The sequence below is a fragment of the Lupinus angustifolius genome, chromosome LG20 (assembly GCF_001865875.1).
Source record: "Lupinus angustifolius cultivar Tanjil chromosome LG20, LupAngTanjil_v1.0, whole genome shotgun sequence".
Lineage (NCBI taxonomy): Eukaryota > Viridiplantae > Streptophyta > Magnoliopsida > Fabales > Fabaceae > Lupinus > Lupinus angustifolius.
In genome coordinates, this window is record NC_032028.1 from 6,772,569 (window position 1) to 6,788,305 (window position 15,737).

General features: G+C 35.5%; 1 protein-coding gene across 3 annotated transcripts in view; it reads right to left on the bottom strand.

Annotated features, from left to right (window-relative positions):
* Positions 1 to 15,235, bottom strand: part of LOC109336259 — a 17,648-nt gene extending 2,413 nt beyond the window's left edge. The window contains exons 1-21 of one of the 3 annotated variants that reach the window (XM_019572752.1): positions 14,602 to 15,235; positions 14,034 to 14,096; positions 12,170 to 12,269; positions 11,930 to 12,056; positions 11,713 to 11,812; positions 11,559 to 11,636; positions 11,396 to 11,455; positions 11,190 to 11,294; positions 10,926 to 11,036; positions 9,793 to 9,834; positions 9,491 to 9,604; positions 9,239 to 9,414; positions 7,751 to 8,004; positions 7,545 to 7,666; positions 7,372 to 7,414; positions 7,186 to 7,277; positions 5,278 to 5,326; positions 4,454 to 4,524; positions 4,194 to 4,313; positions 3,393 to 3,493; positions 2,263 to 2,308 (exon numbers count right to left, since the gene is read on the bottom strand). In XM_019572752.1, the coding sequence (XP_019428297.1) occupies positions 2,263 to 2,308; positions 3,393 to 3,493; positions 4,194 to 4,313; positions 4,454 to 4,524; positions 5,278 to 5,326; positions 7,186 to 7,277; positions 7,372 to 7,414; positions 7,545 to 7,666; positions 7,751 to 8,004; positions 9,239 to 9,414; positions 9,491 to 9,604; positions 9,793 to 9,834; positions 10,926 to 11,036; positions 11,190 to 11,294; positions 11,396 to 11,455; positions 11,559 to 11,636; positions 11,713 to 11,812; positions 11,930 to 12,056; positions 12,170 to 12,269; positions 14,034 to 14,096; positions 14,602 to 14,775 (2,148 nt within the window). In that variant the 5' untranslated portion in view covers positions 14,776 to 15,235. Of the gene's footprint in view, positions 1 to 2,262; positions 2,309 to 3,392; positions 3,494 to 4,193; positions 4,314 to 4,453; positions 4,525 to 5,277; positions 5,327 to 7,185; positions 7,278 to 7,371; positions 7,415 to 7,544; positions 7,667 to 7,750; positions 8,005 to 9,238; positions 9,415 to 9,490; positions 9,605 to 9,792; positions 9,835 to 10,925; positions 11,037 to 11,189; positions 11,295 to 11,395; positions 11,456 to 11,558; positions 11,637 to 11,712; positions 11,813 to 11,929; positions 12,081 to 12,169; positions 12,270 to 14,033; positions 14,097 to 14,601 lie in introns of all 3 variants that reach the window. The other 2 variants (XM_019572751.1, XM_019572750.1) reach the window with 2 other exon arrangements.

The following is a 15,737-nucleotide window of genomic DNA, read 5'->3' on the forward strand; positions in this document are numbered from 1 at the left end:
ACCAAAACAATGGTTGCAGTGGTTATCTTGGGCAGAATATTGGTTTAATACCAATTATAATGCCTCTATTGGCTTAGCATGAGCCCATTCAAAGCTCTTTATGGTCGAGACCCCCCTACATTGATAAAAGGATGCTCGTACACTTCTAAGATTGAGGAAGTGAATCAGCTTTTGATTCAAAGAGATGCTATACTGACCGAATTGCACCAGAACCTTATGAAGGCTCAGAATCGGATGACAGTGCAAGCTAATAAACATCGAAGGGAGGTCCAGTTTGAGGAAGGGGATTGGGTTTACTTGAAGATTCAACTGTACAAACTCAAATCTTTGGCTTCCAGGTCTTGTGCAAAGCTTTCACCCATATTTTATGGTCCCTATCAAATAGACAGTCGAGTGGGTTTGGTGGCTTACAAATTAGTTCTACCGCCTCACTCCAAAATTCATCCGATGTTCCATGTGTCATTATTGAAGAAGGCTTTGAAGCCAAATCAACAGCCTCAGCCCCTACCACCTTTATTGATGGAGGAATTAGAGTTGCAAGTCCAACCGCTGGAGGTGTTGCAGTGGAGAGAAAATCAGCTGGGTGTTATTGAGGTTTTGGTTCAATGGGATTCTCTACCATCTTGTGAAAACTCATGGGAATTGGCAGCCAAGATACAAGAGAGTTTTCCCACTTTTCCCCTTGAGGACAAGGTGGTTCTCTTAGGGGGGGTATTGATAGGAGTACACTCCTTAATGTGCCTAAGCCTATTATTAAGCATGTGTATTAGGACAGCAGTTTAGGATGAATAAATAGAGGTTTACACACCTCTTGTTAAGGGGGAAAATAATAAGAATAGGAATAACTGACTCATGGGGAGTTCAGTTTTGGTTTCAACTGGTTTGGGAGGGAAATCAGTGTAGTACTTTTCTGTATTTCTTGTAATACTTTCTGCATTCAATAAAATATTACCAACCTAGAATCAATCTGATTCCTTGTTGGGAATTTCTATATTGTTTATCTACTTACAATTTCTGAAATAATACCAGTTCTAACAAATACACTAGTCTAACTAACTAGTAAGGGTATTCTAGGAATTCCCTCTTTATTTAATTCAAACAACTCCTAACAACAAACCTCTTTTCTACTGTCCTATGCCTACCCTATCAGCTTCTATCCATGATGGTTAAGATTGGTGATAGCTTATATCATGGATTGTTAAGCTTTGTTGCCTTATGACATTTGAAGTTTACAGTTATTAATGGTTTACAGCATTTGTTCCAGCTACCTTAGACTACCTTCATGGTAGGTATTGTTCCACCATCTTCATTGCAGATTTTGCCAATGTTTACAACACCTTGAAGCCATATTCGGTGGACCCGATGTAATTATTCTGGTTATGTTCATGTTTAAAGGAATCCTTTGTATAAGCTTAAAACTTGAGAAGTTTTAGTTTGATGGGGAGTCTTAGAATATATTCCGTTATATTATAGAGAATATCTAGATGATACTTAGATATTGAGAGAATATCTCATATTATGATGTATCTTAGATTTTTAGTTGAGCATCTTAGAAGATCTGATTGAGATTACTTTATTTTATATTTTATGATTTGTTTTCTTATTTACTTAAGAGTCTGGTATTGGTATAGATAAGGGTTAGTATTATGTCCTTTGTATCATCACGTTATCATTCATAATATCATCAATACAATTTATTATTTTGAGCATTCATTTTCTCCTATAATCAAACCTTATAATTTCAATACACTGCAAGGGCAACAAATGCAGGTAGTTATATCTGGCTTCAACATAGGTTACAGTAAATTTTATTGTCAATAGAATGTTTTGCCTAAATCAGACAAAAATTATGATGTAGGAAAACCAAGCTCTACCATCTCTCCAACTCCTTTTCATTTCTTTTTTTCAGAAGAGGTTGGAGTAGTAGTCATGTGACTTGGAACTCATGATCCTATATTGAGAAATTAGCATCTTGCAAATATGCAAGGTAAGGCTGCCTAATATAGAGCCACTTAGTGCATCCAACCCTTCCCAGAACTCCACACATTGCAGGAGTCTTATAACACACCAGGTTGCCCCTTTTATGTGTAGGCAAGGGTGCATAAGTTACAGTTCAGCTAGAAAGAAACAAATTATGAATCATCTATAACACAACAATGAAATTTCAAGCAAACAGGAAGGCAGAATGGAAAAAGTCAAGCATATAAACTATGAAATTTAAATTGAGCGGTAATGCATAAGTTATGGCCAAAGTTTGTATACCCTATAGATGAATAATCTCAAGGTGAGCACAATAGTGTCTCTAGCCCTGCAAAAGGAGCAACATAAATAATATTATCTAAAGCAAAAACCAAAGATGAATAAAAAACATTGAGAAATAGACAAGCACAAAAAAGACTCCTACTACAATACAGCTATTCTAAGGAAAAACTATTCTAGTTAGAAAGTAAGGATGTATCCTCCCTTGCATCATTTTTTAGGTTACATCATGATTCACTTTGTTAAATTAAGGGTGAATATATTCTTATTTTCTCACTTTGAAGAACTACTTCCCAATTCGTAAACTTGAGCTACTTCCCGATTCGTAAACTTGAGCTACTTCCCGATTCGTAAACTTGACAGGGGGGTACTTGTACTTCTCTCATGTATTAGGACATCCTAGCGTGTCAAGTCAACCCAGACCTATAAACTATGACTAATTAAAAGAAAAACCCAATTGAATCCAAAAAATTCTCTCCAAAATGATGATTCCATCAGCAAAAATAATGTTGCCACATACTTGAGAATTGAAAATAATAACCCATCTTAGTCATTAGGCGGGGTTGGCTACATGGATCAAACATCCCCATGATATTATACCATAAACCATATTCATGATCAAAGCATTGATCTTTAACCTTTTCTAATTGTTTAGCCTGTGGTTTTTCTTGGCCTCCCTCTACCTCTATAAATTGGATTAACTTCCATTTGACCTATTCTCCTTAGTATGGCCTGTAGTAGTATTTCGTTACATGTCCAACCACCTAACGTATGATTCTATCACCTTTTCTAAAATATGAACTACCCCAACTCTACCTAATGCATTCATCTCGAATGTTATCTAGTATAGTGTGACCACTCATCCAACACAACATTCTCATCTCCACTAATTGAGCTTATTCTTCTGCTGATATTTTACCACATAACATTCAAACTCATAAGATATATCAGTGTGGATTTTATAAAATCCACCGCACAATTAGATATAACACAGCACAATTAGATAGTGGAATATTCCGAAGGACAGATTATTCCATCCAGTGCTTAAATATTTGCACAAAAACATCACCACCTGTGCTAATAAATTCCTTCTATCAGTTTGTAAAACAACACAACTCCAAAAGAATACTTACCCACTGACATCCATGGAGCTGTTTTCTGCTCTTAACAGATGCTCAGTACCGCTGGAACCAATTATAATAAATTCTGAAACATGTCCATATGGAATCACAACCTACAAAAGCAAATGCAGAAGGGAGATCAAAAAATAGCGAACCACTCAACATCAATCAGTCAGATGTCATTAAAAACCATGTCAAAACAGTGACCTTTTTAAAAAATTAATAGAAATCTGTTACTAATTAAACAAATGATCTATAATCAAGTTAATGAACTCTTAAGTATTCCTGATGCCTATCTTGTAAGATAACACAGTTCATCCAACAAAAGTCAGAAAAATCAACAGTAAACCGCAAATATAACAATATCATACTTTTTTTTTTTTAATTAATAAAAGTTATGTTATTGAAAAGAAATGATCTATTCTCATGCTTATTAACTCTTCTTGGTTTTTCTCATACCTACCAGACACAGCTGAGAAAGTGGAATGGGCAATCACATATTTTTGTAAAATTATTCTTCTTACAAATTCACAATCACGTATTAACTCTTCTTGGTTTTTCTCATGCTTATTAACTATGACTGTAAAATTATGCCCTCCTGCAAGACTGAGACAATACCTGTTTCTTCCTAGACTTGGCTTAAATAATTATCATGGAGGGAAATTTGTATTTAAAAGCAGAAAGAGAGAATTCCAGAAAGACAACCAAGACTCAAAATTTGCTTTACTTTATTTCCTTGGAAAAGTCAAATACACCATAATTCCAACTAGCCAAAACCTTCCCACAAAAATATCAAAGAATAGGGCATCATACAGTGGTGGATGGTGAAAATTTTTCTGTGAATACAACTCCACTCGGTCCACTGCATTTGATACTGTAACCTTCCTTCTTGATGGCCAATGTGGATGGTTCCCATATATCAAGATATCCAGTCTGTAATATCAAACCAAAAAAACATTTATAAAACTGCTTCATTCCTTCAAACAGAAGACCGATAAGTAAAAAAACTTGCTGGCAGTACAATATGCAAAGGAAACAGATAATAAGTAAGAAATCTATTTCAATAGAATTACCGAAAGAGAAACTTTATATGAAGCATGTCCGCTGTAAAAAGTCTTCTCTATGTAGCTCTGCATTTCGGGATCTGAGCAAAAATAGCAAAGAGAATAACTCAACTACTTTAGGAACAGCCAAGTTACAACCCTAAAGGAACGAATGAAAGAAGGAAAAGAGACGTGGAAAGCTATACACATAATCAAGATCAAGACAACCAGTATGATACATCCAAAGAAGAAAAGTTTGTTCAGATTAAATTGTAATGTCTATCTATCTTTCAAATAATATTGTCTAATAAAGAAAGTATTTATCCTCTATCTTTGTAATTTTTTCTATCCCTCTTGAAACATTTCAGCACAATGAATTCATAGTATTTGAAACTAAACCCCTCTTTCTTATACATGTTTGTTTCAAGCACAAACCAAATAAATAAGGCAGTCTTGCCATTGAAACTGTCCAACAACCTTAATATCACTATAGTATATCCCCACCAAGAACGTCTGATGTCATAAATTTTTAACGATAGAGAGTACACTTCATATTAAAGATGTACGCTAACTGTTTTATAAATGCTCAGGCAGCTTGAAAGTTCACCAATTTGTTTCTCACAACAACCATCACGTACTTTAACAATTTCCCCTTTCTATTAGCACGTATGTAAGACATGACAGAAGCATAATCCCCAAAAGGACAACCTAAGATTACTGGTTGATAGAGCACTTCAAATTTACAGAAAAATCCATAGCAAACTTGCAATCATTTGTTGTCTATCTTACAAGTTACATAGATTGCAGCAACAACTGAACTACTAAAACATCAATTATGTGATACAAGTACTCACCACAGGTGATCTTCTTGTTATCATTAGCGAAAACCTTCTCAGGCTCTCCCTACAATACAAAGAATGCATGACTTCGGTAAAAGAAAATAATAACAATATAACCAGAAAAACCAAACTCAAGCTAACTTGATTTACAAAGTACACATAAATTGGGTTTTTAGCTTCTCTCTGCATTTATGAAGTTACTAGTCGAGCATAGAGAACTGTGGCACCAAGGGCTGATTGAGCCATTGTGTTGCAGAGAATATTAACATTTAAATACAGCAAGTAATCAAATTAACAATTTAAAATAAAAAATATTTAAAAAACTAATAAATATTAAAAACTTAACATGCAACTGAAATATATGCACTTGCTGTAACTACTACAAAAAACCAGCAAACTGTAACATATTTTCATCTATTTTGGAAAAATAAAAAATCATCTTTATCAAAAGAATGCATCTAAGTGTAATTTGAAGTGTTAAGTGGAACCAGAGTCCAAAATGTCATGTAATAACCAACTCTCCAGTCAATTTCTCCATGAGTTCCAAGTCACATTACAGCAACTTCCTTTTACGACAAACTGAGCTCACAGAGGGAAACAGAGGTCCTTGACAAAGGCAACAGGATGACAGTGAAACAGAGCTTAACATAGGCAACAGAGAGGAGCAATGGATATAAACATGGAGTAAACTAAAGACATTATCCACACAGGAGCTAACCTAAAGATTCTGACTCCTCCTCCTAATGAATAGGCACACACGTAAGCCAGAAATTTTGCCAACATAACAGATATAATAATGACGATAATTATAGTAATAGAAGATGAAGAAAAATGATTGAAGCAAACAGGAAGAAATGACAGGCTTCAAGTGTTATACAGTCAGCAGGAAGAGTGAGAGAGAGAATTTTGGCCAGAACCAGCCAATACACTCTTCTCATGAGTGTTAGATGGATGAATTCTTTGATTTTATCAAAATTACTATAATTTGTTTCCTTTTCCATTTTTATAAGGTTTTTGCGTTTTCACCCTAATTGTTGGTTAAAAAAGCATTGCCTATTTGCCCCCAATTTACAATAAAGAATCCCAGAAATTGCATGAATATTACCTCAGTACGATGAAAGGCGCAATAAAGGAGGGACTTGTTGCACAAATGCCCATTGGCCCATGCAATGTACAGTTGCACAATTGACAACTATGTTTTCTGAAGAGTATAACTTAACTTCTGCTTATTTGTTTTTGCTCTCATTAATAAGATCTTTTATAAAAGATATGAGATTGTGTGCAGTGTCGAGGAAGCGGCAGAATTTTCAATCTACCCAAGTACAGGAGGCTAATGGTACCTGCCAGCCATGATAGGAGATTTTCTTTGGTCACGGCTAAGGAATAGTATAACTTGCATGCCCTTACCACCAAAATATAATACAAGTTGATGTTCTTGCTGGCTTTAGGGCCAATAGAAGCCAGTCTAGTACTTGATGTCTCTTCATGACTAACCAGCTTCTCAAGATCCACCAACCAATGTGGTTCAAGGACAATATCCAGTAGAATACACTTGAAAGAAAGAGATAATAAAGATTTGATAAAATTTATGTTGTGACCAGGTTCACACACAAACAAGGAGGAAAGAATGATACGGAATTTAATGCTGTTCGGCCTACAGCAAACAGTAGGCCAACAAGCACAAGCTATCATATAGAGAAAATCCAGTATGAACAACGAAGATTACAAGGACTAGAGTTGTCCATGTCCATCACAATTCTCCTTGAAATTCTTAATGCCCTGTAAGGTCATACAGCTAACTCTTCAGGGTCATTTTGCATATCAAGCCAAGTCAGTAACTGAATGCAAGTTACTTTATAACAACCCAATCATCTTGTACAAACATGTATGTGACTGCCATTGTGCCAAGTGAAAACATAGTACCTTACGCTTCTTGCTATCCAATGGCAAGACTTCTATGGCAAGTAATGTATCAACATCATCAGCAGTGACAAGATAGTTGGGTTGCTTTGCCCCTACATTTTTGGACAATAAATATGACTGTGGTCATCATGCTAAGATGGAATGGAGGAAAGGAAAACACAATCTCATACAGGTAGAAAACAATACCATCAATGAAATTAACAGAACCATCTTCTAAATGTCGAATCCACTGGCAGTCCAATGACAGGGGACACAAAAGGCAATGTCAAATGATTAGGAGAGATATCCAATATATATCAAACAACTCTGGCAATAAAGCAACAAATAACAAGTTCCAAATTGAAGAAAATAAAATCCACCTCGAAATTACAACTAGTGGTGCCGTTGATAGAGTATCCGCATGCCTGGAGTTCCCTTCCTGGAAATGCTTCGCCTGAAATTTGAAGGCCCTCTATAGCTGGTAATGGATCATCATCTGCAGCTGCAGAATTATTTATTCAACTTGAGATAGCCAGTAAGAAAGCTCAGAACCTATAGTAAAGTTCAAAAAGCCATTAATTCTAACCTTCGGAAAATGAAGAAGAAGGTTCTTCAAGGACTGGTGGTAAATAAGGAGAATATGAAGCACCAGGATCATCAACAGTTGTATAAGGAGGGTTGCCTGAAGTCCAGTTAGCAGAAGTTTCTCGCTCATTATGGTTTTCATCGCCATCAGGATCATCCACTTCATTGTTGCTAACAGGGTCACGGAACGTAACCTGTTTGTTAGTCATCTCCTCTCCATAATGTGCAGAATGAGCATCATGGGCTGAAGGATTCCTGAGAAACAGCCTTACATATTTGAGCAAGGATATCATTTTATAACAGTACAAAGGATGACATTGTTATCACTCCTTTACATTACTGGTTGAAGTATCATACAACTCAAAGCCTCTTGTTTCCAGCCCTCTTGTGATGAATAACAGAATAGATGAACATCAGACATTGAGAAGAGAAAGAAAAGGATCAATCTGACAAGCACTTTTTTCTTCTATGCTTAGTTTCATGTGTAACCAAGTGTTATAACAAAACCGATGTAGAGGTTACAGCCTACTCAAATTGTAAGAGGCAGAAACCAAGACAGAAATTCCACATCTAACAATAAACTTAAACTTTAACAAACAGCAAGAGACTACATGGTCTCGAAGTGCTATAAAGAAAGGCAGGGTAACTAATTACATTCATCTCAATCAAACAGGAACTCATTTCCTGTCAAAACATGGGAGCGATCAGAAAAATATCCCTTCCTGAGCACCTGTCGCTACAGAAAATGTACCGGATAAACTTGTTTCAGAGTATATTGTATCCCATAGGCACAGAGATACTCACCCTTTTCCTAATCATCAGGAAATGAGCTACCAAACTCTACATGGGAGACATCATAGAAGTTCATTTTTAAGCCGGCGTGGAACTTAGAGACTGGAGCATTATACACAGCAGATCTACTGTTAGGACTGGCATCACAAACCATAATATGTTGGCACTTAGCAACATTAAAGACGTAATAAAAGGCTCAGTCTCCTATTCTATTGTCTACAACAAGCAGGACAGCTAAGTTTACTTATCACCATCCCAAGACAGTAGGATATATGGCACGCAAATGCCCCATTGAAGTACCCCAGCCTAGATTAAAAGTAAACCACCACTTTCCTTCTGTACTACAAATTTATTTCAGAGACAGCAACAGGGGATTTAGGTCAACCTAAATATTTACTTACAGAAATTATTGTAATATCATTGGTTCGGATACCAATGGGACCACAAAAATTGGACATCACATGAGGGAACATATTAAAAAGAAAGGGCCCAGTGTTTAATCAATAAGATCTCCAATCTTTTAAAAATAGTGGCAAACAGGCTGTCATAATTTGAATATTTTATTCACTTGACTCGGACAGAAGGGGATAACATTGCAACCATCAGGATCACCAACTCCTTTAACAAAGACCCCGTCAAAACAGGACAAACAAATACATTCAGTTCAGAGTAGCAGTCTCCATTTGATCAGGCTCACCTGCTTGCAATAGGGGAGTATCTCCCAACTTCATCTGCATCAACATTGGTTGCCACCCCGCCACTCTGGTGGCGACTCAATACGTCCCATTCATTGCCTGCCTGAGCATCAACAGGGACCTGAGTCTTTGCAGCAGAGTACATAGGCTGAGGCACCAGTTCGAGGCCATTTTTATTCTGGTAAAAGAATGGAACAATTTATAATTTTGTTTAAGCATCAGAGGAAAAAGTACAAATCACAAAATGAGCATACAGAAGTTTCCAAAGGTGCGCGAATCGAGAGAGATGGTGATTGGGAAGCAACATTTGCATGGTTCATATCTGAACGCCATGGTGTCAATTGATATTGTGACTCCTTTAATTTCGACTGTAACAAAGAACAATTATTATTAGTTTTTATGAAGAAGAAATTAATAGAAAGAAAGATTATTATAACTATTTTTGACAGGATATATATGTCTATAATTTTGACAATATCATAGTCAGTAAAACTTTAGTGTTAATCCTATTAGTGTATACAGGAATTTAGAGCACACAAGTCTCTCTCCAACATACCTCAGTGAGAAGAAGTTTTTCCTGCAAATGTTTAAACAAAACCTGCCAAAAAGTAGACTTTACAGTGAATACAAGATAGCTGAGAACCTCAAATTCAGAAGTGGATAGGAAAAGTGACCTTTTATAGAGAGGTTAACAGATTTATCCACATAGGATATCAAGCAGCTGCTTTACAAAAGGTGGGATCACAGTTTTTTTTTAAAACCTTAACACGAGAAATTAAATAGAAAACAAACATTTTTTTGCAAAAAATTATATGTTCAGTCAAGATTCCCATATCAATGGACATGATAGAAACAAATAACTGACAGTAAAAATGCACACCCATGGATGATTCTAATTTTGGATGACATGTCATATGATACCAAACAGAGAAAGAAACTGTAGTGTGAACACATTATTTTCAAATTTTGATGTACACAACCCAAGTAAAAACATATTATTTTCAAATTTACATATGGTTCACTTTAAAGGCCTGATACACAAGACCGTATGGAAGATTCCAGTACAAGAAAATGACATTGAACATTTAAAATAGGGCCTTAATTCTTTACAGCATAGTAGGTGTCAGTGCCATATCTGGTATTAGTACAGTCAAACTTGAATTAAAACCATCATTTTAAGTATTTTTTTTTTATTTTATGGGCACAGATGCATTTTATACTATGTTCTGTAAATTACTTATCAATTTACCTTCACATCTTACAATACAAAAATCAGAATTCTTATTCTATTTTAGTGCAAACCTATTCTGTTGAACTAGGACAATATATGGTCTTCAAATCTTGCATTATTTTATATCTCTAATTCAATACATTCTTCTTTTATTTACATATAACCTTATAAAAAGAGAACAAGCAGTCACAGTAAAAAATATTAAATAAAATGAGGAGAGAAGGGAGATTCACGGAATATCTTGGGCTACCCTTCACAAATCCATTTTAATCATAGTTTATTTCTGAAGACTTCCCCTCTTTCCAGTTTGCAGTATTCCCACAAGAAGAAAGAGAGCAAATCGAGGTATTGAAATAAATTCAGCCATGCAGGTATCATATTCATATGTTATACTTCTAAATTCTTATGGACGGGTATTGGCGTTACTTATTTCATAAAGGAAACAGATCAAAGCTGACCTTGACATTACTGACAATAGATTGGGCATCAGGAACAGGTGGCTGCAGAGAGTACTCTGCAAGAAGAGGCAGCAGAGACGAAACAAATGTTGATCTTTCTTGCTGAGCATCCTGAAAATAAAAACCAATGGCATAAACTTAAAATTCATTCTGAAAAGCCCAAGAGGACAAGTTATTTCCCATGGAGATTTCATTAAAATATATTTAGTACAATGAAAAAGTAAACATACCCAAATAACAAGAGGAAATAAATGGGAAAATAACCTGCAATGCATATGTAAGACGGATATTTTCTTCAATTATGTCTTGTCGGTATGATATAGCTTTAGATGCTGCATCTACAAGGTCTTGTTGCTGCTGATCAAAGGCCTAAGAGCAACATCAGAAATAATTTGTTAGCATAATCCCATCAAAAAAAAGGATAAAGGTGAAAGTAAAGATGCTTAAGGACTTGAAAATTTCAAGCATACCAGTCGCATATATGAAATGCGCTTTTCCAAGCCATATTTTTCATTGCGTATTTGTGTTTCCTATCATGCAAAAATCATCGGTCACCATAATGGAAATCAAGGAAAAAGAAACTCTAAAGATCTATTATCGCCACTCATAAAAAAATACTTTACACCATTTTACCTTTACAGAATAATCTGCAAGATGTTTCCTTAATTGCATGATCTCCTCTTCATGTTCCTGAATCTTAATGGCCAGATCCTAAGTAGATAACACATGTTACTCCATAGATATCAAGCTCAGATATAAGATGTTATTTTACAACTAAAGGCAGTACCTGCTTTAATAGGGTATTAGAATTATTCATCTCAGCTAGTGGCATCAACCCTTGCCCGGGAAATCTAAATTGGGGATCATAGTCTCCTTCTAGTAGACCCCTATGACAAAGACAAGCTTCTAGAATTACAAAAATCATCCTTCTGACACTAATTATACATAGAATAAATGTCATCACATTGTATCTCAAACACTAATTGATATTTTATATCACATACCTGCTTAGAGAGATTGACCTTGTAGATGGTGAATACAACTGAGAGGGGCCAGTATTATCCACAGGCAGCTGATCAGTTGGCTGGGCTCTCAATGTTCCATTAATTTGACTGTTCTCGGAATGATTGCCTGCATCACTTCTGGCTGCATCATCTTTACATTTATTATTGCTAGGCAACTAGTTTACCAATTAGATCAGCTAGAAGACATCCATATACCATTGAGCGTATATTCTCAATTACCTGATGATGGACCCGGTTGATGATATTCATAAGATCCATGAACCTGATCCTTCCATGGAGCAACCAAATGAGGATTTTGATCAACGGATTCATCTTGCCTCTGCCAAAGGTGTAAACTGCACTGATTAACTTGGTTTAATTTTGTAGTTTTTATTTAAGAATGATCTATCATCCTCCTTCTACTTGTACCTTGTCTTTCCAGTCCCATAATAGTTCTTTTTTTAACCCACACAAAAAATTGTACATTTTCACATGCCATCCCAAGTCCACACAGGTTCCAAACAATCATAACATCGTTGCCTATCTTTTTTTTTGTACTACCAACGATATCCCCTTCCTTTTGGGTAAGGAACTAATCCCTTTGGGTGTGTGGCTGCCCCTCCCAACAAGTGTCGCTCCCAGGAATCGAACCTTTAACCTTTAGGTCATCCTAGGGATCTAGCAGGGCCTTACACCACTAGACCAATGCCTTGTTGGTTGTTGCCTATCTTGGGTCCATCTTAAAAGGTGATCGGGATATTAATGGGGATGGCACACATATGATTCAAGCTAGGTGGATTAAAATGAATTGGAGAAAAGCTTCAGAATTCATATGTAATTTGTGATCATATACCGCCTATGAAACTAAAATGGACAATTTAGCCAAACAGCTATAAAACCAGTGATGCTATATCATACTGAATTTTGAGCAGAGATTGCCCAAAATGAAAAAAAAATGATGTGTGGATAAGAACATTGAGGGGTCTATGGACAAGACACCATAAAAAATGATAAGGTTAAAAACAAATGCATCTGAAAATATTCCAACTTTCTGTCCAATAGGATAAGCCATTTATTAAGCTATCAATTATTTATAGAAACTTCCACATTCCATTAATTTAAAATACAATCCTGGTATATGTTGAGGGATTGGGCAGATTTGCTCCATTGATGATTTATATTTACTTTGTTGTTTATGTTTTTCTTCTTGCGTTAAGGAGGATCACTTGTCCTCAAAATTCTGTCATTGAATTACTTTTTCATCAAAAGAATATATATTTAATATTGCCTCTATTATCATGGGCTCGTTCTCATTTCCATATATCGTTGTCTATGATTGACCTGCGTTGTGGGCATCTAAAAATCCAGATAATGTCGTCACATTAAGGAACTTGTTGAAATGGGGGTGGCGCTGCTAGGATAAAACCGAAAGAAGGGGGTGCAATATCTCTCTCTGCAGTATGGGTTTGAGTGAGGAAGAAGAAGAGGGTCTAAGCAATAGGTCTGTATGAGGAACAAGGTGGGAGGAAGAAGAAGGTCTCCATAGAATAGGCAGCCAAAGTAAGCATAAAATTGAGTTTCAGTGAGTTCAAGTGAGGGTAAAAAAGATATTTGATAAGATAAAGAGAGTGAAAAATAGAAATTTGTTGAGTTAAAGAGGGAAAATAGAATTTTGTTGAGTGAAAGTGAGGGTAAAATTGTGAGAAGAAAGTGGGGGTAAAATTGTGAGAAGAAAGTGGGGGTAAAATTGTGCGAAAAAAGTGGGGGAAACAAAAAAAGACTCTAATTCTACAGCCATGTGAAAATTTCCAGCACCCACATCAAGATAGTGGTGTGATTGACTGCAACATGAAAACAAACAGCTATGTTGCGCTAGGCACAACTTCTCGCATCAATATCTTTCTCTATTGATAACAGGTCAATTCTACTAGAATGCTCCATTTGGCAACTCCTACCTTGGTATAATAAAAGCCCAATTTAATGAGCACAAATCATGAATAAACAACAGAACAATAATTGTAAAAACAAACTACAAAAAAGGTTCAAATTTCCATGTAGACGAACAAAATGCAATAAATTGAGCAAATAATGTTACAGAACTTACATATTTTTCCAGTTCCTGAACTTTACTCAGAAGTTCAGACCTAAGCCGATCATTCTCTTCAACCTGTTAAAAGCAAAAGGTCTCACCCTCAGTCAGTATCCTATCTAAAATGATATGACGTGAAAGGGCCGCATTTCATTATACGAAAGTGAACCTAAAACTGCAACGCTATGAGACAGTAACATTTTCCTTTATGAACAAAAATTGAAACCCCATAACTCCATAAGTGAAACACAACAGTCAAAGTGTCAAACCCAAGAGGGAGAAACAAATGCAGAGAGTACCAACCAAGGCTTATAACTTATAAAACAATATCTCAACATAAAAAGGTTCCAAATGACTCATAAACCAAAATTCAAGCTCGAAAAAAAAAGTTTCTCTATCTCTTATACTCTTCTAGTTTGTCAGGTAAGTAGTAGAGCATATAACAAGATTCAACGATGCAAAACCAAACCAAAACATCAAAAAACCCAACCACTGTATAATTTCATAGGCAAATAATGAAAAACATGCATGTATCACCAAATCATTCATACTTAAAATGGGGCATAAGTTAAAATCAAATTACTTGTTGCTTAATGATGATCTCAGCATTTTCAACGGCCTTCATGACCTGATACAAGTGTTCATCATTGTTAGAAGAGTGGTTAGATTGATGATCATTCACATGTTGCTGACCATGCTGGTTAATCCCCAACCCTGAGAATTTCTCAACCAATTTCCCATCATAACCATTCTCCATACCTTTTTTTTCTCAAAAAAATAGCACCCCAAAAATTCAATCACCAATTATCATGTATCTACAGAGCTTAGCTAGGGTTCTAAATTCTACTCTTCACAAGCGCACATACACACCACCGTTTCTCACTATCTATCTAACTTTCCTACACTCCACAACTTCAAAATTCGTTCTTTTTAGCTATTCACAATCGATCCCCACCGATCAAATTGAAAAAAAAAATCACACAACAAAATCAATCGCCCAAAACGAAATTTCTACAGATAATGGAGCTAAGAATCGAAGGGGTGAGAAAATCGAATTGGGAATTAAGGAAGAAGCTTGGTCAATTGCTAGAGATTTTGGAATTGAAGAAGAAATGAGAAAGTTTGAAACCCTAAGACTTGTGAAAGTGAAATAACACAGAAAAAATGAACACAGATAAAAACAAACAATGGTTAAGAAATGAAGAAGAGAAGTGATGAATATGATATAGATGAAAATATGAAATATGAAAATACTTTAAAATTTGTCCAGTGTAATGTTTTTTAAGTGGTCAGCCCATCGTTCACTCTAAATTTGTTTGAGAGTCACTGCAAGGATAATTTAGAGAAAGTATAAAAAACAGTTATATTGTCAGTATATACATATAAATCTATATGAAAGAGTTTAAAATATATGCATTGATATTGTAATGTTTTTTAAGATGTCAGCACATCATTGATTATAGATTTGTATTATTTTTGTTTGAAAGTCAATGGTTGTTAATAAATCAATGGTGGATGATTTGCTGACGATGTAAAAAACAGTTACACTGTCGATGTATATATATTAAATCCAATGAAAGAGTTTAAAATTTGTACAATGTCTTGTAATGTTTTTTACGCGATAAGCATATCATCCACATCCATTTGTATTACTTTTATTTGAGAGTCAATGGTGGTTAATAAATCAAATGGGGATGATTTGTTGATAGCGTGAAGAAC